At 57.1% G+C, this 26,135-nt stretch overlaps 2 protein-coding genes across 19 annotated transcripts; one reads left to right on the forward strand and one right to left on the reverse strand.

Annotated features, from left to right (window-relative positions):
- Nucleotides 1-10,782: 10,782 nt before the first annotated feature.
- EDF1 (endothelial differentiation related factor 1) lies at nt 10,783-15,086 on the forward strand. 2 transcript variants are annotated; one of them, XM_034929572.3, is made up of 5 exons: nt 10,783-11,025; nt 13,334-13,385; nt 13,757-13,917; nt 14,206-14,299; nt 14,860-15,086. In XM_034929572.3, the coding sequence occupies exons 1-5, from the start codon at nt 10,948-10,950 to the stop codon at nt 14,919-14,921; spliced, it is 447 nt and encodes a 148-aa protein (XP_034785463.1). In that variant the 5' UTR covers nt 10,783-10,947; the 3' UTR covers nt 14,922-15,086. The 2 variants fall into 2 exon arrangements, with proteins under 2 accessions (XP_034785463.1, XP_034785464.1); XM_034929573.3 differs by having other exon boundaries at nt 10,866-11,025; nt 14,709-15,086.
- Nucleotides 15,087-16,403: 1,317 nt separating this feature from the next.
- Nucleotides 16,404-25,253, reverse strand: MAMDC4 (MAM domain containing 4). 17 transcript variants are annotated; one of them, XM_055117449.2, is made up of 29 exons: nt 24,727-25,016; nt 23,980-24,087; nt 23,731-23,904; nt 23,519-23,644; nt 23,282-23,412; nt 23,113-23,197; nt 22,853-22,978; nt 22,513-22,650; nt 22,339-22,427; nt 22,079-22,252; nt 21,851-21,935; nt 21,570-21,758; nt 21,341-21,457; nt 21,040-21,171; nt 20,808-20,932; nt 20,614-20,725; nt 20,363-20,479; nt 20,148-20,282; nt 19,891-20,024; nt 19,603-19,822; nt 19,393-19,530; nt 19,092-19,210; nt 18,919-19,009; nt 18,649-18,795; nt 18,342-18,476; nt 18,063-18,190; nt 17,878-17,986; nt 17,131-17,309; nt 16,404-16,634 (listed from the first exon to the last, which is right to left on the reverse strand). In XM_055117449.2, exons 1-29 carry the CDS (start codon nt 24,770-24,772, stop codon nt 16,593-16,595), a joined length of 3,651 nt encoding a protein of 1,216 aa, XP_054973424.1. In that variant the 5' UTR covers nt 24,773-25,016; the 3' UTR covers nt 16,404-16,592. The 17 variants fall into 17 exon arrangements, 15 of the variants coding, with proteins under 15 accessions (XP_054973424.1, XP_063449911.1, XP_054973423.1 ...); XM_063593841.1 differs by having other exon boundaries at nt 23,980-24,090; XM_055117448.2 differs by having other exon boundaries at nt 23,980-24,114.
- Between the last annotated feature and the right edge of the window lie 882 nt (nt 25,254-26,135).

Genomic DNA, 26,135 nt, shown 5'->3' on the forward strand with positions numbered 1-26,135 from the left:
TTGCAGTGAGCAGAGATTGCACCATTGCACTCCAGCCTGGGTGACAGAGGGAGCTACTGGGAAGGCAGAGGCACGAGAATCACTTGAACCCAGGAGGCGGAGGAGGTTGCAGTGAGCTGAGATGGCACCACTGCACTCCAGCCTAGGAGACAGAGCGAAACTCTGCCTCAAAAAAAAAAAAAAAAAAGGTGGGGGGCAAGTTGTGCCGACAGTGGACAGAGAGGCCTTGGGAGCTGCTGCACAGCAGGGCTGCCTACTGGGGCTTAAGCCTCCAGAACTGTCTGGGACCCCCAGAACTTCCCCTCATCAGCCAGCACAGCCAGGCGACTTTCCCCTCCTCACTCCCACAGCAGGCAGGAGACAGTGGATCTGGGGGCCCTCCAGCCTCAGGGGCACCAGGCTCAGCTCTTCTCCCTTGGCTCGCTGGAGGCTGGCAGTGGGGAGGCCACTTCCCCATGGGTGGGACCATGTTGCTCTCTAGGACCCCAGTAGAAATGGCCGTGTCCCACCCCATCATCCTGCAGTGGAATTAATACTGGAAAGTCCCGCCGGGCACAGAAGGCTGTTCTGCATGTGGGCTGACCTTAGCAAGGATTGCCAGACACAGGGAAAAAACAGAGCCCTGAACCAAACAAAAGAGCGGAGAGGGAGGGTACAGGCACCAGAGGAGAATGTGAGAAGAACCAAATTAGTAATCTTAGAAGAAAAAAGAAGAATTTGTGAAATAGAATGCTATAAAATTCAATGCTATAAAAAGAACTTAAGAGAATGTAAGAGGAGTCAGATGTCGTGGTACATGCCTATAATCCCAGCTACCTGGGAGGCTGAGGCAGGAGGATCACTGGAGCCCAGGAGGTGGAGGCTGCAGTGAGCCAAGATCGCACCACTGCACACCAATTGGGCAACAGAGCCAGATACCGTATTAGAAAAAGACAAAGGAAAGAGAGAAAGAAAGGAAAGAAAGAAAAAGAAAGAAGGAATATAAGAGGGAGCCCTTCTAAATAAAAATGTGATATCGAAATTAAGAAAAATGTTAAGTAGAAAGGTTATACATTGAGGAAATCTCCCAAAATTAGAACAGAAAGAACATGAGTTGAAAAACAGGAAAGACTGGCCAGGCGCGCTGGCTCACGCCTGTAATCCCAGCACTTTGGGAGGCTGAGGTGGGCGGATCACCTGAGGTCAGGAGTTTGATGAGCCTGACCAACATGGTGAAACCTCGTCTCTACTAAAAACACAAAAAAATTAGCCAGGCATGGTGGCAGGTGCCTATAATCCCAGCTACTTGGGAGGCTGAGGCAGGAGAATCGCAGAAACCCGGGAAGTGGAGCTTGCAGTGAGCCAAGATTGCGCACTGCACTCCAGCCTGGGCGATAAAGCGGGACTCCGTCTCAAGAAAAAAAGTTGGTTGGGCATGGTGGCATATGATTGTAGTCCCAGCTACTTGGGAGGCTGAGGCAGGAGGATCACTTGAGCCCAGGAGGTCAAGGATGCAGTGAGCCACAATTGAGCTGCTGCACTCCAACAGAGCAAGGCCTTGTCTCAAAAACAGTAATTAAAAAATAAAAATAACAGAAACTGCTACCATCAGACTGGGTGCCAATATGTAATAAGAGAGGAGGGAACGTTTTCTGCCAAAAAGTAGGAAGGACAGATGTCCAGAGAGAGGGCCGCACTGTCCCTGGGTGTGATGTCCATGTGTCTTCATTGTGGTGGAGGTGCGGAGGGTCCCGGGGCCTGACGGGTGCTTCTCACTGTGGGTGGTGCAGCAGCTGACACAGATGGTGGGGAAGAATGTGAATTGAGTACGTCGAACGGCCCTAGGAAATTAGGCGAAACCTGGTGTGGTTGTGTGGCCTGCTCTTCTTCTTTTGTGTATCAGGGTCTCAACTTTTCTTAGAGGGGCTTATCTAGGCACAGCAGGTAGTATCGGCGGTGACACAGACATTTTCTTATTTAACCAATGACCACTCAAGGATTTCTTAGTTTAGGTTCCATTAAGCTACCAGCAGAAGGCACTGATTGTGAAATTTCACAGCATTACCCTGCAAAGTGGGAAGTTACCATTAAGAGGGATAAAGGTTTTGTTATGATGTGGAGTCTCATTCCTTTGTCTTGGGAAGGCTGTCTGCAGCATTTAAACATCAGCTTCTCCTCCTGGTTTGTAGTTTGAGTGTCTCTGGTCATAACATCAGACAGTTTGGATTACAGGCTTGAGCCACTGCACCCAGCCCCATCAGTTTCTTTATTACAGTTCTGAAAGTTTTAATTTAGTTCATTGACCTTAAAGTTATCAGAAATCTGCCAGGCGTGGTGGCTCACGCCTGTAATCCCAGCACTTTGGGAGGCCGAGGCGGGCAGATCACGAGGTCAGGAGATCGAGACCACGGTGAAACCCCATCTCTACTAAAAATACAAAAAAAATTAGCCGGGCGCAGTGGCAGGCACCTGTAGTCCTGGCTACTCGGGAGGCTGAGGCAGGAGAATGGCGTGAACTCGGGAGGCAGAGCTTGCAGTGAGCCGAGATCAAGCTACTGCACTCCAGCCTGGGCTACAGAGCAAGACTCCGTCTCAAAAAAAAAAAAAAAAAGTTATCAGAAATCTGTGTTCAAGAGTACTTGTTAGAGTCTTTTCCATGAAAACCAATTTTAGACTGTACCTTATTCCAAATGCTTTCAGAAAACCATTGTGAATGATAAAAACTTAAAATAGCCACAGTTAAAAATCCGATGACAGTTCCCAAGTGACAAGGAAACTTAGTTACTTCCATTACATGCAGCATGTTAAGATAGCAACCAGAATGGTGACTACCAGTGTCACATCAGGGCCATCAGACTTTTATAAATTTCATATAATTTTTAGAATACATTAATAACATATCCAGAGCCAGGTGTGGTTGGATCATGTCTGTAATCCCAGTAACTTGGGAGGCTGAGGTGACAGGATCACTTTTGGCCAAGAGTTTGAGATCAGGCTGGGCAACATAGCAAGACCCCACCTATAATAAAAATAAAATAAATTACCTGGGTGGTGGCACATGCCTATAGTCCTACCTGCTTGGGAGGCTGAGGTGGGAGGATTTCTTTTTTTTTTTTTTTTTGAGACGGAGTCTCGCTGTCGCCCAGGCTGGAGTGCAGTGGCATGATCTCGACTCACTGCAGGCTCTGCCCCCCAGGGTTCACGCCATTCTCCTGCCTCAGCCTCCCGAGTAGCTGGGACTACAGGCGCCTGCCACCACGCCTGGCTAATTTTTTGTATTTTTAGTGGAGACGGGGTTTCACCGTGTTAGCCAGGATGGTCTCGATCTCCTGACCTCGTGATCCGCCCGCCTCGGCCTCCCAAAGTGCTGGGATTACAGGTGTGAGCCACCACGCCTGGCTGGGAGGATTTCTTGAGTCTAAGATTTTGAGGCGGCAGTGAGCCATAATCATGCCAGTACACTCCATCCAGCCTGGGCAACAGAGACCCTGTCTATAATAAACAAACAAAAACGTATCTATACAAATATAACTTTAGGAAAAGTTCAACATAACCAAAATTATGACTAACATTAAATTTTCATGAATTTTTATAATTTGTGGAACATTTATACCAATAAATACTAATAAATATAACTGAAAGATTTAGTGTTATCATTTGACAACTTATCAAATAAGTCTTATCATTTAATATCTCTACAAAGTGAGATGTATATTCTTTGAGGCTCTTCATGAACCGAAGTGGAAAATCGCAAAGTTAAATTTAGGTCAAAAAGACTTAACTTAGGATATTGATCCTGGGGAAGCCAGTCAAAGATGTCAAAAGATTCAAAACACTTAATAAAAATAGAATCATAGTAACCAGAGTGATAATCAAAAAACTTTGGGCTGGGCGTGGAGGCTCACGCCTGTAATCACTATACTTTGAGAAGCTGAGGTGGGTGGATCACAAGGTCAGGAGTTCGAGACTGGCCTGACCAATATGGTGAAACCCTGTCTCTACTAAAAATACAAAAATTAGCTGGGCATGGTGGTGCACACCTGTAGTCCCAGCTACTCGGGAGCCTGAGGCAGGAGAATCACTTGAACCCAGGAGGCAGAGGTTGCAGTAAACCAAGGTCATGCCACTGCACTCCAGCCTGGGCAACAGAGAGATATTCTGTCCCTGGAAAAAAAAAAAAAAAAGCAATGTATGACATAGGTGACCAATTTTTTTAGTTTTGTATTAGTGTATTTTAATAGAAAAGATCAATATTTAGAAAGACTTACAAATAATTCCTTCTAATTATAGCTAACTTAATTACACACAAAATACCTTTCATAAATTCCCTTTTCACAAGTCTTATCAAAACTTACTCAGACCAGACCAGGCGTGGTGGCTCATGCCTGTAATCCCAGCACTTTGGGAGGCTGAGGCTCACCTGAGGTCAGGAGTTCAAGACCAGCCTGGCCAACATGGCAAAACCCCTCTCTACTAAAAATACAAAAACTAGCCAGGAATAGTGGCATGTGCCTGTAATCCCAGCCACTCAGGAGGCTGAGGCAGGAGAATCACTTGAACCCTGGAGGTGGAGGTTGCAGTGAGCTGAGACTGTGCCACTACACTCCAGCATGGGCAACAGAGCAAGACTCTGTCTCAAAAAACAAAAACTTACTCAGACTATTGGTGACATGCTTGGACTTTCTGTTTTGTCCTATGGTTCCGCTTTCTTTCCTTATCTTTTTCTTTCTTTCTTTCTTTTTTTTTTTTTGAGACAGGGCCTGACTCTGTTGCCCAGGCTGGAGTGCAGTGGCTCTATCTTGGCTCACTGCAGTCTTCACCTCCCAGGCTCAGGTGATCTTCCAAATTCAGCCTCCCAATTAGCTGGAACTACAAGTGTGCGCCACCATGGGCAGCGAATTTTTATATTTTTTGTAGAGATGGGGTATCACCATGTTGCCCAGGCTGGTCTTGAACTCTTGAGCTCAAGTGATCTACCTTGCCTCAGCCTTCCAAAGCACTGGGATTACAGGCATGAGCCACCACACCTGGCCAGTTTCTTTTTCTTAAATAACCGGTCACTTTAGGACAAACATTTACCATATGTGATTCTTTCTTATTTAAAATTATTATCTCTCTCTTTTCTTTTCTTTCTTTTTTTTTTTTTTTTTTTTTTTTTTTTTTTTTGAGACAGAGAGTCTCGTTCTGTTGCCCAGGCTGGAGTGCAGTGGTGTGATCTTGGCTTGCTGCAACCTCTGCCTCCCAGGTTCAAGTGATTCTCCTGCCTCAGCTTCCTGAGTAGCTGGGACTACAGGCACCCACCACCACGCCTGGCTGTTTTGTATTTTTAGTAGAGATGGGGTTTCACCATATTGGCCAGGCTGGCCTCAAACTCCTGACCTTGTGATCCGCCTGCCCTGGCCTCCCAAAGTGTTGGGATTACATGCATGAGCCACCGTGCCTGGCTATTTCTTTTTTATAAACTTACCTACCAAAATATATCTTCATATCCATAACTTCACATTTCTCTTTCCTGCTTACTGATTCCTATCTTATTTCATATTTGGAAATAACCTTGAAATAACCTCCAAATTAGACAAAATTATTCTTTAAAAAAATAAAGATCACATTTTATGCCTTTTTAATATTTTTTCTCATCAGAAGCACGTTATTTGGAAATGATCCACACACTTAAAGAACATCTGTTATTTAACATAACACAACTTTAAAATTTAAAGTACATGAAAAGTTCATTTATAAGAATTAATTGGCTGGGCTTGGTGGCTCACACCTGTAATCACAGCACTTTGGGAGGCTGAGGTGGTGGATTACCTGAGGTCAGGAGTTTGAGACCAGCCTGGCCGACATTGTCTCTACTAAAAATACAAAATTTAGCCAGGTGTGGTGGCGTGCACCTGTAGTCCCAGCTACTCGGGAGGCTGAGGCAGGAGAATCGCTTGAACCCAGGAGGTGGAGGTTGTAGTGAGCTGACATTGTGCCAATGCACTCAAGCTTGGGCAACAGATGGAGTGAGACTCTGTCGCAAAAAAATAAAGAATTTATCCGATTTACATTTACGTAATGTATTTATGTATTTAGGGCACATTGGCATTGTGTGTACTAATATACTTATTTTTAACAGATTACCTAGATTACTTATGAAAACTGAGATATTGGCTGGGCACACCTGTAATCCCAGAACTTTGGGAGGCCTAATCAGGCAGATCATGAGGTCAAGAGTTCAAGACCATCCTGGGCAATATGGTGAAACCCCGTCTCTACTAAAAATACAAAAATTAGCTGGGCTTGGTGGCATGTGCCTGTAGTCCTGGCTACTTGGGAGGCTGAGGCAGAAGAATTGCTTGAACCTGGGAGGCGGAGGTTGCAGTGAGTCAAGATCGCGCCACCGCATTCCATCCCAGGCGACAGTGTGAGACCCCGTCTCAAAAACAAAAAAAAGAAGACATAGTGAGAGCGGAGTAAGCATGTCACTTAAACATGTGGAAGTGAACACCCAAAAGTACAAAGCAGCTGTGAAACTTGGAAGCAGTAACCTCTGGGGATTGGGAACATGGTGGGCAGAGGGACAGGGGGTGACCACTGATTTTTTAAAAATCCAAGCTGTCCTGTGAGACTTTTATTATTTATTTATTTACTGAGACAGGGTCTTACTGTTGTCCAGGCTGGAGTGCGATGGCATGATCACGGTTCACCATAGGCTTGACTTTCCAGGTTCAAGTGATCCTCCTACTGCAGCTTCCTGAGTAGCTGGGACCACAGGCACACATCACCACACCCAGCTAATTGTTTGTATGTTTTTGTAGAGACAGGGTTTTACCATGTTGCCCAGCCTGGTCTCGAACTCCTGGCCTCAGGCGATTTCCCACCTCGGCCTCCCAAAGTGCTGCATTGTGAGAGGCTGAGGTGGGAGGATCGCTTAAGCCTGGGAGGTTGGGCCTGCTGTGAGCTGTGATCACGCCACTGCATTCTAGCCTGGATGCCACAGTGAGACCTTGTCTCTAAATAAATAAATAGTAGGAAAATGTTTCCGACATGGTGAATGTGTGGTACTATATAGTCCTAAGAAGCTCAGTGGGCCAGATGTGGTGGCTCACGCCTGTAGTCCCAACACTTTGGGAGGCCGAGGCGGGCGGATCACCTGAGGTCAAAAGTTTGAGACCAGCCTGGCCAACATGATGAAACCCGTCTCTACTAAAAACACAAAAAATTAGTCAGGCGTGGTGGCAGGTGCCTGTAATCCCAGCTATCAGGAGGCTGAGGCAGGAAAATCACTTGAACCTGGGAGGCAGAGGTTGCAGTGAGCCTAGATCATGTCACTGCACTCCAGTCTGGATGACAAGAGTGAAACTCCATCTCAAAAAAAAAAAGAAAGAAAATTAGCTGGGCATGAACCCAGGAGGTGGAGGTTGTAGCAAGCCAAGATCGTGCCACTGCACTCCAGCCTGGGTGACACAGCAAGATTCCATCTCAAAAAAAATAAAATAAAAAAGCAGCTCAGTGAACCTAAGTAAGGTAAATACAAAAGAAAATATGCTTGGGCACATGCTAAGAAAACTGAAGATCAGGCTGGGGGTGTTGGAACATGCCTGTAATTCCAGTATTTTGGGAGGCTGAGGTGGGAGGATCACTTGAGCCCAGGAGGTTGAGGCTGCAGTGAGCCATGATTGTGGCACTGCACTCCAGCCTGGGCAACAGAGTGAGGCCCTGTCTCAAAAAAAAAAAAAAAAAAAAAAAAAGAAAAGAAAAAGAAAAGAAAAAGAAAACTGAAGACAAAGGGATAGTCTTGAAAGAGCCAGAGGACATGCCATATTGTCACATAACCTGCTGGGGAACCAGGACACAAATGACTGATCACTGATTCTCACTGGCAAGGATGGAAGTTGGAAGACAATGGGATGACGTTTATACAATAGTGTATCCTTCAAACACAAGGGCAAAATAGAGACATTTTCAGTTAAATGAAAGATGAAACTACAGCAGATGGTACTAAAAGGACCGAAGAAAGGCTGGAGGGAAATTATGCCAGAGAGACACTAAGATCTGCAGATGGAAATGAAGAGACTTTTTTTCTCCAGAAGTCTTTGGAATTGTCTTTTCTCCATGCATGAAGCTAAATGGATAACTGGTAGACAGACTGGTGCAACATCTCCAGTGAGGTATGAGAGGCTCACCAGACCCCCCAAAGCTGCTTCTTTGTATCAGCCGCTTTCCTCTGGGCCCGAAGTTGGAAGAATCCAGGAATAGGAGGGAGTGCAAACAAATGACCCCGGAGTGGGACGGAGTGGGCAGTGAGGACAGCCTCACACAGACACCTGTATCCATCATGCCTTGGTGCAGGGAGTGCCAAGGACAGGGCACAAGTGACTTGTGGCATCAGGCCTGGACTCCTGATGGAGGGCCAGATGGGACAACGGCTGTCTTGGTGGACACCTGCAGAGGACAGCTAGATGTAGCTGTCCCCTCTCTCTCAGCCCAGGCTCACTACGGAGCTAGCTGAGCCCCACTTGCATGGGTCTCCCAGGCTCTGAAAAGGGCCTCCCAATGCGTTCATGAGATCAGGTGTTGGCTAAGTTTGTCATGTTAGGAGGCCTGAACTGCAGTGTTAACAAGGCTGCCTCTTTCCAGGCCAACTCCACCTTCATCACACTCTTCCTGGGGGATGGTGGCACTGGAGTGACTATAAGCATTTTTGGCACACAACAAAGGGGGACTTGAGTGGAGATACATCCAGTCAGAGTTTATGGGATATTTTCTTTTTCTTTCTTTCTTTTTTTTGTTTTTCTGAGACAGCAGAGTCTTGCTCTGTCCCTAGGCTGGAGTGCAATGGTGCCGTGTCGTCGACTCACTGCAACCTCCGCCTCCCGGTTCAAGCAATTCTCCTGCCTCAGCCTCCTGAGTAGCTGGGACTACAGGCACGCACCACCATGCCCAGCTGATTTTTGTATTTTTAATAGAGACAGGGTTTCACCGTGTTGGCCAGGATGATCTCGATCTCTCAACCTCGTGATCCATCCGCCTCGGCCTTCCAAAGTGCTGGGATTACAGAAGTGAGCCACTGCGCCCGGCCACAAGGGATTATTTTCATTCAGTGGAAGCACATACTTGCTGGCCGGCTGAGGCTGTTGAGTCCTTAGCCGAATGGAGCTTGGTGCTGGAAGTCGGCGGGAAACAGAGAAGCAAGGTTTGTATGGACGGAGCCATCAGTGTGTCCGCAAGGTTCTTCCAATCATCCGGTGTGAAAAACGGTAAGCAGAAGACTCAACTTCCCACTGCCTGGTTAGAATTACAGTTGTCTCCTCCGCGGAGTGCATTTGCTAATGCAGCATTTCCAATTTAATACAGCATTTATGTATGTTTTCTTTTTGGATGGAGACTGCATTTATCAGGTTCCTTGTTTGTGGAGCATCTATTCAAAGCCCGGAAGTCAATACTATGATTAGGGCCTGCGGTGGCTCAAGCCTGTAATCCCAGGCTTTGGGAGGCCGAGGAGGGAGGATCACGTGAGCTCAGGAGTTCCAGACTGACAAGCCAGGGTGGCACGGAGACCCCATCTCTACCCCACAAAATACAAAAATTAGCCAGGCGTGGGGGCCGCGCCTATAGTCCCATCGCTTGAGCGCAGGACGTCGAGGCTGCAGTGAGCTGAGATCTCAATGTTGTGCTCCAGCGTGGGCCACAGAGTGAGACCCTGTCTATAAAAATAAAAATCCTAAAAAAGTTGTTCAATAATAATGTATAATGACCTTTCTCATTATACAAAACGGCTGGAAAATAGGGTATTACAGAATTATTGTCATATAACATATATACTTTATACATTACAGAAAATAAACATCATGCAAAACCATTCATTTTTGCAACCGATGTTTTCACAGTTTTCCATTCTTTTTCTTTTTCTTTTTTTTTTGAAACGCAGTTTCATTCTTGTTGCCCAGGCTGGAGTGCAACAGCGCGATCTCGGCTCACCGCAACCTCCGCCTCCCGGGTTCAACTGATTCTTCTGCCTCAGCCTCCCCGAGTAGCTGAGATTACAGGTGCCCGCCACCACGTCCGGCTAATTTTGTATTTTTAGTAGAGACGGGGTTTCTCCATGTTGGTCAGGCTGGTCTCGAACTCCCGACCTCAGGTGATACGCCCGCCTCGGCCTCCCAAAGTTCTGGGACTACAGGCGTGAACCACCGTGCCCGGCCTGCGTTCTTTTTCTTAAAGAGTCCCACCTGCGGATCACGAGATCAGGAGATGGAGACCATCCTGGCCCGTCTCTACTAAAAATAAAATAAAATAAATAAATTAGCCGGGCGTGGTGGCTGACGCCTGTAGTCCCAGGTACTCGGGAGGCTGAGGCAGGAGAATGGCATGAACCCGGGAGACGGAGTGAGCCGAGATCGCGCCACGGCACCCAGCCTGGGCGACAGAGCAAGACTCCATCTCAAAAAATAAAAGTTAAAAAAAAAAAAAAGTGTCCCACCCCACGCTGCGTTTCGGGCCCCACAGCCCTGGTCCTCGAGCGCAGGTCCCAGCCGCGCAGGCGGCAAAACAAAGCGGGGCGGCCGCACGGCTAGAGCGGAGACCCCGCGCCCCCTCCGCCCGCGTGGCCCGGCCGGGGTGCGGGGCCCGGGGAGGCGCGGGGGCTGCGCGTCGGGGCGCAGCCGCCGCCCGCGTGTGCTCGGAAGCCGCGGGGCCCGGGCTCCGGGGTCCTCCCGACCTGCACCCCCAGCGGCTATCGCGCCTCGCCAGGCCAGGCCAGGCCCCGACGTCGCCCTCCCCACGTCGCCGGCGCCCGGCCACGGCGTCCCTCAGACGAGCCGAACGCCGAATGGCCCCGAGCACGGGAAGTGCCCGCCCCCCGCGTGCAGCCAGCCAATGGGACGCCGGAAGCGGGGAGGTGCCGAGGGGACGTAGCGTCGCCGCGCCAGGTCTCTAGCAGCTGCCGCTGAGCCGCCGGACGGACGCTCGTCTTCGCCCGCCATGGCCGAGAGCGACTGGGACACGGTGACGGTGCTGCGCAAGAAGGGCCCTACGGCCGCCCAGGCCAAATCCAAGCAGGTGCTTTGCTGACTGAGGAGCGGCCGGGCCGGGCGGGGCGGACGCTGGGCCGGGGCCACGGACCGTGGGGCAGGGGGCTCGGGGAAGGGCAGGCGGGGCCTGGGACAGGGCGCAGGGGACGGGGACAAGGCTGGGGTGCCGGGGGCAGGACGGGGTTCGAGGGGCGGGGCGAATCGCAGGGGTAGGAGGACCGGGCCAGGACAGGGGTGGGAAGGTGGGGGGCGGACCCAGGTGGGGATGGACGGACCGAGGAGGCAGGGGGCGGGCGACTGGAGGAGGAGAGGAGCAGGGAACCCGGACGGGGCAAGGGGCAGGCGATAGGGCCGGGACCAGTGCCAGGGTGGGGCGGGGAGGGGATAGGGGCAGGGACTGTTGGTGGGGACAGGTGTGAGGACAGAGGCAGGAGGTGGGGACGGGGACGGGGACAAGGCTGGGGGCCTTGTGTGAGGATAGGGGACAGAGAACCAGGGTGGGCACTGGGAACGGGGGCAGGGATGGAGATGGGGACAGGGCTTGGAAGAACAGGGTAGAGTGGGGTACAGGGCTTAGGACAGGGGTGGGGACTGGGGCAAGCTGCAGGAACCAGCGATGAGGGTGGGGAATTGGGGTTGGGATAGGGCTGGGGGCCATTGGACAGCAGTTGAGGGCCTGGGGCGGGAGACTGGGTGACGTGGCAGAGGTTAGTGACCTGAGTGGGAGCTGGGGACAGGGGGTAGGCTCCTCCCTGAGAATTTTCTCTCTGCCTGGGACCTGCTTGGTTCTACTGGTCTCCGCTGGTCAGATACTGCCCAGGGAGCCTGCCTGGGTGCATCACAGGCTGTAGAGAGTGCCTGCTTCAGGGGACCCCATGAGCAGGTGGACCCTGTTGCACAGGTGGAAGATGGGCGTGCCCTGAACAGTACTTGTGGAAGGAGATTACCAATGTGGCTGATGGATCCGAGGGTCAGTTGTGAGTCTGATGTAATAGGGAGGACAGTTTAGTCACCGCCTCTGCCTCATTCGTACCCTCAGGTGGCCTAAGGCTGAAGCCTTTGAGGCCAGTTGGGCCAGGATGCGCTGGGGCTCTGGTGACAGGGATTCATTGGTCTGCCCTACCCTTACTGGTTGCACAGTCAAAACCAAATTCACTCTCCTTTTCTTTTAAAGGAAACTTAATGGCCACAAGCTAGGAGTCATGGGAATAATTGCGTGGCAGCATCTGTGAGCAGATCACACTTAGGATGCTCCACAAGTCACTTCTCTGAAGTGGTAGAAATGTTGGCCCGGCGCGGTGGCTCACGCCTGTAATCCCAGCACTCTGGGAGGCCAAGGCAGGTGGATCATGAGGTCAGGAGTTCAAGACCAGCCTGGCCAAGATGGTGAAACCCCGTCTCTACTAAAAATACAAAAAATTAGCCAGGCACGGTGGCAGGCGCCTGTAATCCCAGCTACTCGGGAGGCTGAGGCAGGAGAATTGCTTGAACTCGGAGGGCGAAGGTTGCAGTGAGCCGAGATCGTGTCACTGCATTCCAGCCTGGGCAACAGAGTGAGACTCTATCTCAAAAAAAAAAAGTTAATAAATACATTATATTAATATTCAGTCACTGTAGATGAGATGGCATCACTGTTATTGGTGATGTTTCTGGAGAGCCTGCAGGCTTCCATGAGATGTGTCATCTCTGTGTTACTAGGAATCAGATTCAGGGAGGAAGGCCACACCAGGCCAGTATTTGGTGTTCCTTCCTACTTTTGCAGTAGAGTCCAGCAGAAAAGTAAATCTGTGCTAAATATGATTTCTCAAAAAGAATCCACTAACGCATACCAGCTATTCAGGAGGGAGGCTGAGGCCAGAGGCTCACTTGAGCCCAGGAGTTCCAGACCAGCCTGGGCAACATAGCAAGACCTCAACTCTAAAAAAAAAAAAAAAATCCCTAGTGTGTCTTTCTCAACAGCAAAGGAAGTGGTGTTCTCTTAGCAGTTAATTGTGACTTTCTTAGACATCTGATTGTAGAGGCTTTTGTATAATGAGTTTGGGGTTTTGTTGTGTTTTATTTTTTGTAGAGACAGGATCTTGCTGTGTTGCCCAGGCTGGTCTCGAACTCGTGGCCTCAAGTGATCCTGCTACTTCGGTTTCCCAAAGTGCTGGGATTACAGGCATAAGCCATGGTGCCTAGTTGAGCTTAGGTAACTGAACCCAGGACTGCATATCAGTCCTTGGGCACCACTAGTCCTTAGCAGTGTGCTAACTGGCTCACAGCAGGCCTGAATTGGTGTGTGCTGGATACTGTCAAAGCTAATTTTGATCCACTGATGTTTTCTAATTTTCTAGGCTATCTTAGCGGCACAGAGACGAGGAGAAGATGTGGAGACTTCCAAGAAATGTAGGTACTTGTGTTTCCGCTTGCAACATGAGGCTGTGCTGGGGGGTCCATGTGCTGGTGGGTGTGGTGTGCGCGGCGCCCCCGGGGACGTTGTCAGCTGAGTGCCCGCCTGCACCGGTGCTGGCCGGAGCCCTGGGAGGCAGCCATCTTCCCAGAGCAGCTCTGGTTGGCATGAGTACAGCTGCCTGTCCTCATAACTGAGAGAAAACTCTGGAAGTCCACGCCCTGAGGTGTGTGAACTTGGGACAGCCTGGGTTCCCATGTCCCCTTGAGTTCAGGCAGCCTCTGGGGTCTGGTTACCGCTTTGAAATGGTTTTTCTTCAGGTTAATTCCAAATCCTCTCCTCTGCTTTTGCCTCACACCGACTCCAGGGGCTGCTGGCCAGAACAAACAACATTCTATTACCAAGAACACGGCCAAGCTGGACCGGGAGACGGAGGAGCTGCACCATGACAGGGTGACCCTGGAGGTGGGCAAGGTGATCCAGCAAGGTCGGCAGAGCAAGGGGCTTACGCAGAAGGACCTGGCCACGGTGAGGCTGCGCCGGGGCTCTCACTCCTGGGGTTGTGGGTTTGGGGAGGGGGATGGCCGGTGTTCAGATAGCACGGGGAGGGCGGGCTCCACCCCCCTGGTACCCCTGCAGGGAATGCCTCGGGAAGCCAGGTCAGCCCGGCTCTCACTGCCTCTCGCACAAAACCCAGCTGCGTGTGGGTGCGTACCCCAGGGGCCCTAGAAGCTGCTGTTCTCAGGCGACGCTCCGCGCCTGGTTTTGCAGCAGTCCTAGTGGAGCTGATGTGTATAAAGCACATCTTCTCTTTAGAAAATCAATGAGAAGCCACAGGTGATCGCGGACTATGAGAGCGGACGGGCCATACCCAATAACCAGGTGCTTGGCAAAATCGAGCGGGCCATTGGTGAGTGTCCCTCCACCCTTTGCCGGGTCCGCTGAACAGGGAGGCTACCCGCTCCCAGCTGGGGTTGGTGAGAGTGGGACTCGGGGGAAGAAGATGGCCCTGGGGGTCCCCTGTTCTCTGAATTCTGGAGCTTTGCTTCTCCAGGTAGTACAGACTGAGGGATGGTGGGGTCTCTGCAGGCCTCAGGAAACCCCTAAGAGCAAGTGGAGTCCGAGTCCCTTCCCCTTGCCAGTTCCTGTCAGCCTGTGCTGTTGGCCATGGTTCTCTGAGCCTGAGCACAGCAGGTCCGGGCCCTGTCAGCATGGGGCCGGAAGCCAGTTCCACAGAGGACCCCGGCTCCGGTTCTTCCGGGGAGGGGTGTTCATGCTCTGCTGTCTAAGATGATCAGACTCATCCTCTTCAAAATTAGATGTGGGAACCAGGAGTGCTCGTGCGCTGAGAGCCCAGTGAGGCACGGGAGCGGCGTGGCCCCCCTTCCCTGGGAAGATGTTGAAGAGGGGCAGCGTTGGGGGGAGGAGGGAGCTGGCGCTGCAGTGGCCAGTGGCTGTGGCTCATTTCAGGCCTCAAGCTCCGGGGAAAGGACATTGGAAAGCCCATCGAGAAGGGGCCTAGGGCGAAATGAACACAAAGCCTCGAAATCAGTGCGCTCCAGCTGATCTCGTTCCGCCGGTTCCCCTTGGCCGCCAGTTCCGTTCTCCTCACGGGCCGAACGGAACAAGGGGTCCAGCTTGCGGGGGACCCTCCCCAGCCCATTCCTGCTGTCAAACAAACAAAACCTTGCAAAGCGTTGGGTTCTGCTGGCTGTTTTTCTCCCTACATCGCGTTCCTCAGATCAGGGTGCAGAACTCTACCTTCCTGTCTGGGGTGTCTGCCCAGTAGCGGTTGTGGCTCAGAGGCCTCGGGGAGCTCTGAGCACCACCTTATACAAGGGTGAGGGGTGGAGGCCTGAGGCGTGGAAGGAAGAGGAGCGGTGTCACTGGGCGCTGCTTTCTTTGATGCAGCTCTGAAGAGAAGCTGGGAAAAGTTCCTGCCCTTGGCGCTGGGGCCAGATTGTCCGGTCCTGCTCTCAGCTCCCAGGCCCCTAGTTGTGGGGAAAGCTGGTGAATTTTCATGACTGATGCCCGGGGGTGGGCTGCCAGGGGGAGCTCTGAAGGTCTCTACAGGGCCATTTCCTCTTCGCCCATCTGCGTGGACAGTTGGTGGGCACTGGTCAGCCCCACGGCACCTGAAGACGAGGGACGGCGGTAGCCGTGCCCAACTGCCGCCCTCTGCTGGGACTTAGTCCCCAGGGCGGATGGGAGCCTAGCGGCTGGCAAGGGTGCTGTGCTGTGCCTTCCAGCACCGCATGGCTCCTGGGGGCAGATGTGTGTTCATGAGGCAGGGTAGGGCTTTCCTGTGGGCAGGAGGGGGCCTGGCTGCACAGGTCTGGGTATCGCTACCCTCCCTGGGGACAGCCACCCACAGCCAGGCCTCAGAGCCACAAGACCAGGCCCTCACCATGGGGCAGTGGCCAAGTCACCCACGTGGAGGAGCAGAGCTCTGGGAGCTGAGGTTAGTGACGTTGGCCCTGCGTTAGGATGGCAGTCCTCTGCTGGTGCCCCAGGCCCGGTGACAGCTTCACAGGGTCACCCTCCTGCTCAGGCATGGGGGCCAAAGGGAAGGGCTCACCCGCAGCCTTGAGGCACCCACTTAGCTGGCCACTGCGACCCGCAGCCCTGGGGCACCCGGTGACCTGGGTACTGCGACCCACAGCCCCTGGGGCAGCTCAGGCCTATACCACAGACAGTGGGCCCAGCTGGGGCACTTCTCCCTTCCAGGCCTGCTCCATGCACCCTGTCCCCTAAGGGTCATCTCCTCTGCATGCCCCTGATGCTGTGGGTCAGTTTCACTGTTGTCCTCAATAGATGCAGAGCCCCTAGCTGGTAGGGCCTGCCCCGGCCCTTGTCCTGGGTGGGTCTGTGTCCTGATGAGAGAGGGTCCCCTTGTCTCTGGTTCCTGAGCTGCATCCAGAAGCAAGCAGGCGCCCCTAGCACGTCACTTAACACTGCAGCCCCCACCCTCACTGGCTGGTAAAGTGTGGACACACTGACTTCACCCTGGGAGCTTGGGCTGCCCTCATGGGCCAGGGTGTTTATTCACAGAGCAACAGAGTCAGCACAGGGCAGGGAATGCCCAGGCCTCAGCATGTCCTGAGACCTGCAGCCTGTCCCAGCCTGGGCAGGGCAGGTGTCCGGTCCCTGGCTAGGGTCTGACCAAGTGCTGGATGAGGAAGCGGGGCCTTGTCTGGGGTGGTCTACGGATCGCTGGTGACAGATGCCGGGAGGGTGACACCATCCTAGGAGGAGGAAGAGGAGCTTTTTTTTTCTTTCTTTCCTGAGACGAGTTTCGCTCTTGTCAACCAGGATGGAGTGCAATGGCACGATCTTCGCTCACTGCAACCCCTGCCTCCCTGGTTCAAGCGATTCTCCTGCCTCAGCCTCCCGAGTAGTTGGGATTACAGGTTCCTGCCACCATACCCAGCTAATTTTTTGTAGTTTTAGTAGAGACGGGGTTTCACCATGTTGGGCAGGCTGGTCTCAAACTCCTGACCTCAGGTGATCCGCCCGCCTCAACCTCCCAAAGTGCTGGGATTACAGGTGTGAGCCACCGCGCCCGGCCAAGGAGGAGGAGCTTTGACAGTGGTGGCTGGGAGAGGCAGGGCAGGGAGGGCAAGGATGGGCCTTGCACAGGTGGGGGCTCCTCCCCGGGGGGTTGTGTCCCGCCACTGCCCGCCCTCCAGCGTCACAGCTGAGCACAGAGGCTCCTGCCCACCCATCCCCAGGGGCTCCTACCGCATTGAAAAGGATGTTGTCAAAGCCGGGGGCTGTGACCTCTGTGTTGCTCTGGAAGGGGCAGCTCCCCCTCTTCTGCAGCCAGCGCCGTCCCCCAAGTCCCAGCAGCACCAGGAGCATGAGCAATAGGAGGGCACTGCCAACCACAGCTGGCAGAGACCCTGGTGCGGCTGTGTTCCCTGTGGGCCATAGGGACATGTGAGCCCTCCAAAGCAGCCCCCACATCTGGGGCTAAGGAGGAAGCCTGGGGCTGCCTGGTCCCTCAGCCTCTGCTGGCTCCTGGGGTTCACCCCTATTTCAAAGGCAGAGGGTATTGGTTCTGCTACCACAAGGATGGGGCCTGGCAGACAGGCAGCTGCTGTCTGCAGACTTGGTGGGGCTCATGGCCCCAGGCGAGATTCTTTCCCTCACCAAGTGAGAGCAGTCAGTGGCTGCCCTGACCCAGCTGGCGGTTCCTCCAGGATGGACCTTGCCCTGGGTGTGGGCACAGGGAGCACAGAGGCCACAGCCAGGTAGGGCAGGCCCCAGAGGCTGCACCCCAGGGACAGCCCAGCCCAGGCAGCGGCCCCAGGGGTGAGCAGGGCAGAGTGAGGAGAGCACAGGGCCTGGGCCTGGCAGCTCTCTTGTCCTGTCTGGGTGCAGCATGCTCGCAGCTCCTGGGACCACACACTGGTAAGCCTGGCAAACCCTGAGCCAGGCTGGCCCCTTGGGCCCTCCTCCGTGCCTCCACTGCAGCCCAGGGCTCACCCGGGCTGGGGGCAGGCTGCTGGCAATGCTGCCCGGCCAGATACTCCACGTCATCCAGGGCAATGGGCCCCAGGGCTGGCTGGCCGCCCAGAGTGGCTTCAAACACGATCTGATGGGGAAGGAAAGGAGTTTGTGTGGGCCCTGGGTGGAGGAGGAGGAGGCTCCTTGCCCACAGCCAGCCTCACCTGGAACTCCTTGGCACTGGCTACCTCCACCTGGGCCTCCAGCCACTGGTGCCGCCGATGCCCGCCTGCGCCCCACACAGCCAGCTGGCCCTGAGCACTGTGCAGCAGCACCTTCAGCTCCCCCTTGTCTGAGAGCAGGGCCAGGGCGTGTCAGGCCTGGGGTCCTGGGGCTCCTGCATGCCTAACCAGGGGCGGGCTGGGGAGGCTACCTCCCCACCTCTGCTCCTGGACCCCTGCTGCCCCCGTTGCCCAGGCACCCATTGGCCCAGCCGGACTCACAGAAGTGCTCAGGAAAACCCATGTGGTACCAGAAGCGGAGGCAGGAGGCTGGGGTGGCCGGCAGAGGCTCGCTGCGCAGCCAGGCGGCCCGGCCCCCGGGGCCCAGCACGCCCGTTTCAAAGAAGGCAAAGTGGCCTGGGAACAAGAGGAGGCAGATGCCCAGCTGATGGGCAGAGCCAGCCCTCAGGGCCCGAGCAGAGGCTGGGTGAGCAGGGCCTCCTCTGGATGGGGCATGTACTCTGTGGGTGGGCAGCAGGAGGCCAGGTGGCTGTGTGTGCCTCCCCACCTAGCTCCAGTGGGCACGTACCTGCCTCTGTGCCCACGGTGTGGTCCACAGGGGGCTGGGGGTAACGAGAGGGGGTGGCTCCCCCGCCCCAGTCCCAGCTGTATCCGCCCAGGCCGGGCCAGGCCAGGTGGCTCCAGCCACACAGGCCAGACTCAAAATCACAGGAACCTGCAGGACATGGGTGGGTGAGTGGTGCTGCCCCACGGCCCAAGCCCTGGGCACCACGACTACGAAGGGAAAGGGCTAGGCAGGCGCCCCAGAGCAGGGCCGAGGCCACGGCAGGGCTCCCACCTGGCTGAGGGCAGGGCCCGTCCTGGAGGAGCAGATCATCCAGAGCCACGTAGGAGTGTGCCACGCCTGCGGCCACTGCCTCAAACACCACCTGGCGGGTGCAGGGCAGGGCAGCCTCAGCGGGTCCAGGCAGCCCTCGGGGGAGGGGGAGGGGCACCCCACCCTGCACTCACCCTCCAGGCTCGCTCGGCCTGCACGTCCACGCTGCCCAGGCGCCAGGCAAGCCCGCCGTGGGCACTGAGGCTGAGCACCTGGTGCTTCCCGCGCTCCTCCAGGTAGACCCGCAGGGTGCCTGCCAGCAGGGGCGGCCCAGGTCAGCAGTGTGGGGAGAGCACCTGCAGGCCCTGGTCTGAGCTCCCAGGCTCCCAGCCTGGCGGGCGCAAGAGGCTCCCCAGTGGCCTCAGCACAAGGCTGGTGGGGACACCAGGCCAAGCTTCCCTGAGCCCACTGGGGCCCCCTCCCAAAGCCCCTCACCTGGGCTGCGGAGGCTCCCGTGGTACCAGAAGGTCAGACAAGCAGGCTGGGCCAGGGGCCTGTGCTCCTTGGAGGTCAGGGAGGCCGTCTGGCCCCGGGGTAGTGCGTCTGGGCTTGTGTCCACCACCATGTAGTGCCCTGGAGGTGCCAGCATCAGCCTGCCAGCCCCTGGCCAGCCCCTCAATCCCTGCCCCTGTCAGGCCCCCATACCTTGGGCTGTCTCAGTGGTATGGTCTGTTGGGGGGCCCCAGGCAGCATGGCCCGAGGCATTGGCCTGCCGCCTCCAGAGACCTTGGCCTCCAGGGGAGAAGCCGCAGTCTGAGTCCTCAAAGGAGCAGTAATTAGGGGCCCAGCAGGGGCCCGGCCGCACGGCCACATCGTCCAGCGCCATGGTGCCGTGGTATCCGTCCCGGAGGCCCTCGAACAGCAGCTGGGGGTGGAGGGTGTCAGCTGGCCAGGGGCCCTGCCCTGTCCTCCCACCCGGGTGCCAGGCCTCACCTGGTACTGGGCATGGGAGCCAGGCTGGTGGGAAAGGGTGGCCCAGGCCTCGTGCCAGCGGTTGCCCTGGGTGCCTGACCGCGACCACAGGTGTGTCTCCTCCCCTTCCCGTCTCATGGCTAGGCGCAGAGTCCCTGCAGGGAGGGGACCAGTCCATAACTGACCTCTCTCATGTGCCTTGATGGGTGTCAGAGCGGGGGACTCTGAACCCCCGGGGGCCTCCCCACAGGCTCTGCCCTGTTTCCAGGTCCACTCACCAATCTGGGGCCCATGGAGGTGGTACCAGAAGCTGAGACACTCCATGGGTGCTGCTGGCACCTGGGGCCTGGAGAGCAGGTGGGCACTGTGGCCCCAGGCCAGGGGGTCTGTGGGGTCCAGGAGCACAAAGTGGCCTGCAGGGGGCATGGGGCTGTGCTGCAGAGATGCCCCACTCCCGTCTGAAAGCCACCCCCGGTCTGAGCGCCCATCCTACCTTGGCCTGTGGTGTGGTCGTGGTCAGGGCCGCGGCTCTCCACCCAGCGCCAGTGTGTGTCTGAGAGGTGGCCTGGGTACCAGCTGCATGTGTCCCGCTCAAAGTTACAGGAGACCTCTGGGGGTGGGGCCAGGTGGCGTCACACACCTTCTCCCCTCCCCCTCCAGAGCCCTGAGAAGGTGGAAGCTCCGGGGTCCCTGGAGGAGTGTAAGGGGAGCACCCAGGTGGGAGTGAGGATGGGCAGCAGGAACCTCTGTCTCTCTCGGTGGTCACTGTGGGGCTACAGTCCCTCAGGGTCACGTTGTCCACCCCAGCTCCCTGCTGGTCAGGGCCATCCAAGTCCACCAAACCGACAAACTCCAGCTTCATGTGGTAGGGGGATGAGGAGGACCGTTAAGTCAGGGCCCGCTCCAGCGGAGCTCCCACTCTGGGCTGCCCTCCTCACCCGGAAGGGCCGGCGGCGGGCCCCTAGAAGGACCTTGTCCACCTTCCAGATGCCTGCACTGCTGCTCAGGGCCTGCCATGCCAGCTCCCGGGAGCCGCTGTCCACCACAACTAGTGCCAGGAAGCCTGGCCAGCGGGGCGGGGGGCACTGTGGGTCACCCGGCCCCAGACCCCTCCCACTGTGCAGGGAGCACCCAGGGGCTGGCCAGGGAACTTGTGGAGGGTGGCGGTACCTCGGGGCTGACTCTGTAAATAATAAGCCAGGTGGAGCTCACAGCTGGGGCCAGAAGGGCCAAGGAGGGGTGTGAGGACCCGGGCCTCAGCGCCTAGCTGCCCCCAGGCCCGCTGCAGAGACAGGAAGTGCCCTAGGGGAAGAGCATGGTGCTCAGAGCCTCATCCCTTCCAGGGCCCCACTCTGTCCCTCAGGGATCCCCAGTCCAGAGACCCTCTGTAGTGCAGAGGCAGAGCAGAGACCCCTCTGAGGACGCTGCTCACACCCGGGCGGGGGCTTGAGCCTTGGGCCTTGGGCCTCACCAGCAGCAGCTGCACTGGACCCCTGGCTCTCCTGGGCTGAGACACGCCGCCACTGCAGCCGCCCCACGCTGGCGTCCTCCCAGCCCCCGGCCTCGGGGGACTCAAAGTCTGTGGTGCCTGGAACAGCAGCCGGCACTGAATGGCAGAGTCCTCAGAGTCCTCAGCCTGCCCCGGCGCCTACCCCCTTGGCTCCGCAGCAGGAGTTCTGCAGGAGGTTGAGCCCCTTTACCGCAGGCCTGCTCGTCCTCGCCCCCTGCGCACTGCTCCTCGAAGTCACACAGTTGTTCCGGGGGCACACACAGGTCCCCGCAGGCAAGATGCCCCTGCTTGCAGGAATCCTGGAGCCGCGAGCTGGGCGGCAGGGGCTGGGGGGCTGGGGCCCGGGGCCCAGGAGGCAGCGGCTGCAGGGTGGACACCTCTGTGGGGGCAGAACTGGTGTCAGGAGGCAGGGATGGGGAGTGCCGTGCCTCTCCAGGGCAAGGCAGGGTAGGGCAGAGTCAGCAGGCTCACCCGAGACTGGTCTGCAGTGGTCAGACAGGATGAGGTCGTCCAGACCCACGACGCCCCCCGGGCCTGTCTGCCCGGCCAGGAGGATCTGAGGGCAGAGGGGCTCAGGGGGTGCCCAGCCTATTTCCCCCTGGGGTCTGGTCCCTGTCCACCCGCAGTGGGTACCTTGTGGGTTCCCCTCCCCTGCCCACAGTGCGGCTCCCCAGACCCCACCCTCTTGCTATTCCCTACCTGGAAGGGGTGGGCGCTCTGGATGTCAACACGGTCTCGGACCCAGGCGGTCCCCAGCTCCCCTCGGCGCCTCCGCAGCAGGACGGGGGCCCGGGGGGCGCTGGGCCCCAGAGTCTGCAGGAACAGCTGGAGGCAGCCAGCCTCAGACCCACGCAGGTACTGATAGAAGACCAGCTGTGGAACCAAGAGCTGGCTGGGAGCCTGCACCGGGGCAGCCAGCACAGAGAGCAGGGAGGCCCTGTGAGCCCCACCCATCTCACCGAGCAGTTGGAGGTGCCTGAGGCTTGGAATTCGGGGCTGGAGAGTATAGCAGGGGTGCCAGGCTCGGCCACGGAGACCAGGAAGGAGCCTGTGGGAAAGGACGGGAGTGGGCCAGGGCCGCTGGGCTGTGGCTGCGTGGGCAGGGCCTGGGCCGGGTCCTCTGTGGGCCTCACCCTGTGCACTGTTCCGGCTGTGGTCACGGCGTGGCCAGGAGGGGCGCTCAGGACCACCAGCGCGGTGGTTCCAGGACCAGCCTTCCGAGCGGTTCCATGGGCCCAGGCCTGTCTCAAAGTCGGTGGCTATGTGGCGGCCTAGGGCAGGAGGTGGGCGTATCAGGGCCACCAGGCAGTGCTTCCTGAAGCCGTATGGCCCCAGCTCCAGGGGGGCCCTGGCAACCACAACCCGAGAAGGACCATCCAAGGATCCAAGGTACCCCCTCCTGGATGAGTGCCAGGGCCCCCACCGAGGCGTCCAGTCTCCCAGCCTCACTCTGGGCCCCCACTCTGGCCTCACCACAGGTGAGTGGGTTCTCATCAGACAGGTCCCCGCAGTTGTCTTCCCCGTCGCACAGCTGCTGGGGCTCCACGCAGACCTTGTTCTGGCAGTGGTGGTGTCCCAGGGGACAGTTGGCCTGGGGGGCTGGGTGGGGCAGGGTTAACCCTTCACCAAGGCCCCAGGAGTGGGAGAGCACTCGGGGGCAGACAGGGTCTGAGCAGGGGAGTGGGCAGGTGGGGGCCCTCCCGGGGGTGGAACAGGAAGAGGCGGTGCCTTACTGGGCAGACCACAGTCCCAGAACTCTAGGTCATCTAGAGCCACAGCGCCCCTGTGGGTGGCATTTCGGGTGGCAGAGAAGGTCACCTGAAGAGAACAGGCTCTCAGGACCTAAGTCAGGGCCCAGACCCCTCCTCAAGGCCCCCACTCGTCCAGACCCTCCCAGCTCACTCGGAAGTCACCCCGGATGCGGCCTGTGGTCACTGCCAACTCCTGCCAGCCAGGGCCCCAGGGCCCTGTGCTCTGCCACAGGGTCAGGGTCTCTGCGCCATGGATCAGCTCCACCCGCAGTTCAGCCACATCTGCAATGTCAGGGGTCCCAGGGCAGCTGCGGCCCTGCTTGTCCCCAGCTGCCCACCCGCCCTCCCCTTGGGCACCCCCCATGAGCCTTGGGGGTCCAGGGTGCACCTCCAGAGGCCGCGTGGTACCAGAGCCTCAGCTTGCAGGAGGAGGCTGCCTCTCGCAGGGTTGGCGAGCGCAGGGCTGCGGTGGATGCCTCTTTCCCTCGGTGGGTTCCAACGGCCATGTACCAGCCTGGCGCAGGTGAGAGGTCAGGAGACGGGGCAGGGAGCAAGGAGGGTACTGGGACAGGGGCGCACAGAGACTTGCCCTGGCCTCACCCAAGTCGGTGCCCAGTGTGTGGTCTGAGTGAGGCCCAGGACCCTCCAGTGCGGCCCCTGCCCTGTCTCGGAGCCAGCTGTAGCCTGAGGTACTAATGTCCCGCCAGCCGCAGGGGTCCTGCTCGAAGTCACAGGCGAAGGGGGCGCCTAGGGTGGGCGAGGCCCCGTGGTAACCTGGGAGAGTGGGTGGTCAGGTGTGCGCCAGACCTGCTCGCACTGGCCCTGCCCGCCCATCTGGCCTTGGCTCACCACACTGGGCCTCATCTGAGCAGTCCCTGCAGTCACACACGAAGTTGCACACGGCCTGGCCAGGACTCCTGCAGTGGTTGGGGACCCAGGCCCAGCCTGAGGACCCTGCTGCTGGGAGGTTGACAGCCAGGTGGCCTGGGGGCAGGGTGACCAGTCATCCCAGCCTGCCTAGGACTATTCAGTTTTAGCACTGGACATCTTTTGTCCAGGGATGCCCCTCAGACCAGGAGATGGAGCAGGGAGGGGCTGGGACCCACAGAGAACTCCCACCCGGCTCAGGACCAAGCACAGCACGTTCCTGTTTCCAGCCCTGAAGAGGCTGGGGAGGGGGACCTGACCATGGGGCACCCCAAGAAAGGTAGCAGGAACCCAGAGTGCCCAGCAGGGAACTGGGCACTGGGAGGGCGACCCCCAATGGGAGGCATCAACGGGCGGCCCAGGGCCTCCACAGGCTCCACCCAGTCCAAGGGTGGCAGATGAAGGCTGGCAGAGCTGGGGGCACCTCCTGAGCCCTCTTGTCCCAGACTGGGAGGGGAGTCTTGCCTCTTCCTTTGCTTGGCAGGCCCGAGGACCCCATGGGCTGATTCCAGGTCACCCCCCTTGCAGGCTGGCCAAGGTAGTACCTTGCAACCCTCCTTCCCTTTGGGGCTCAGGCGTCAGCCCTGGTGCCCGTTACTGCCACACAGATGGTAGGCTCAGAAGCCAGGGCCCCTGGTCCTGCCTCAGGAGTGGGACCAGACTACTTACCCAGGAACAGGACCAAGGCGGGCAGCAGGTGGCTGGGCAGAGGCATGGTTGGGCCAGAGGGAGCAGTGCGGCCACACAGGGTGCCTGGGAAGTTCCGTGCGGTTATCAGCCTGCGCTGGCCCCGCACGCTGACTCTGCTGTTAAGTGGAGGGCCCCTCGGCCCGGCCCCACCCAGTGCTGACGGTGCCAAGCATGGGCCGTGAAAGTGGCCCCAGGAGGGGGCCTCTGACCCAGGGTCAGCTCCCACCTGCCCGGCTCCCTCAGACACAAGGTCAGGCTCTTCCACCCTGCCCTGCCCTGCCTGGTGAAGGGGAGGCTCCCACTGGAATGGGGAGGGACCCAGGCACCCCACCAGGACTCTGCTCGGCAGTGTGGGGCGGGCAGAGGCCGCCGTGGCCTCTCACTGTGCCTCTGGCAATAGCGTGGTGCTGGCCAAGGTCAGGACTCAACCAGTCCAGCAGCTGCAGGAGTCCAGCACGTGCACCAGAGCTGGTCCCTGCGTTCTCAGCCGTGGGGAACTTGCCTGTAAGTCAGGCTGTGGAGGATCACGCCATCATTCATTCGTCCTGAGCAGCCAGGTGCTGTCCGGTGCCAGATACAGGGTCCCTAGGAGCCCAGAAACTTCGGTTTCTCATGGAACAGACTCATGCTTGGGGCAGGGTCTTTGGGGCTGGGGAAGGAGTGTGGCATTTGGGGCCAGGCCCTGTTTGTGATTTCCCATGGTGTGACCTCGGAGCTTGTGTCACTGAGCCTCAGTCTCCCGGTCTGTAAAATGTGGTTATGGCAGTGCCCGTCTGGAGAGGCTGGCCGGAGGACCAGTGAGCTGACAAAGGTGGGGATGCCCTGTGTACAACCAGCCCTGGCCCCCAGGGTGCCCCTGCACCACCCCATGGAGTCCCACTGTGTATGGGGCTTCCCAGGGCAAGGCCTGAACCCGTGTCCTGCCCACAGCCCTGCCGGGTGCAAGAGGGACCTGGGAGGGGCCTCCAGAGTCAACGTGAGCCTGTGGGGTAGATGCAGCTGTGCGACCTGACCCTGGATACTGGTAGGCCCCATGGGGCTGGTCATGGAAGGAGCCTGCAGGTCACGGAAGGAGCCTCAGGGCAGACAGGACACTGGGGAGCCCTGGGATGGGCTCATAGGAGGGAGCACTGGTGGGCGCCCCAGGTCTTGGCCAGCCCGAGGGACCAGGCCCTGACTCCTCTCGCAAGGGCTTGCCAGGCCTCCTCCAAGATGCCCTGGAGGACGATGGCCGTGGGAAGAGCAATCAGGCCATCAGCGGGCCCCTTTATCAGACCCCAAAGGGCTGAGTGTGCACGGCCACTCCCTGGGGCCACTCCTGTGTTCCCCCACCCACCTGCTTTAGTTAGGGTCTGGGGGGCCCCGGAGGTGGTGACGCAGGGTGCAGG

The sequence above is a fragment of the Pan paniscus genome, chromosome 11 (genome assembly GCF_029289425.2).
Source record: "Pan paniscus chromosome 11, NHGRI_mPanPan1-v2.0_pri, whole genome shotgun sequence".
Taxonomy (NCBI): Eukaryota; Metazoa; Chordata; class Mammalia; order Primates; family Hominidae; genus Pan; species Pan paniscus.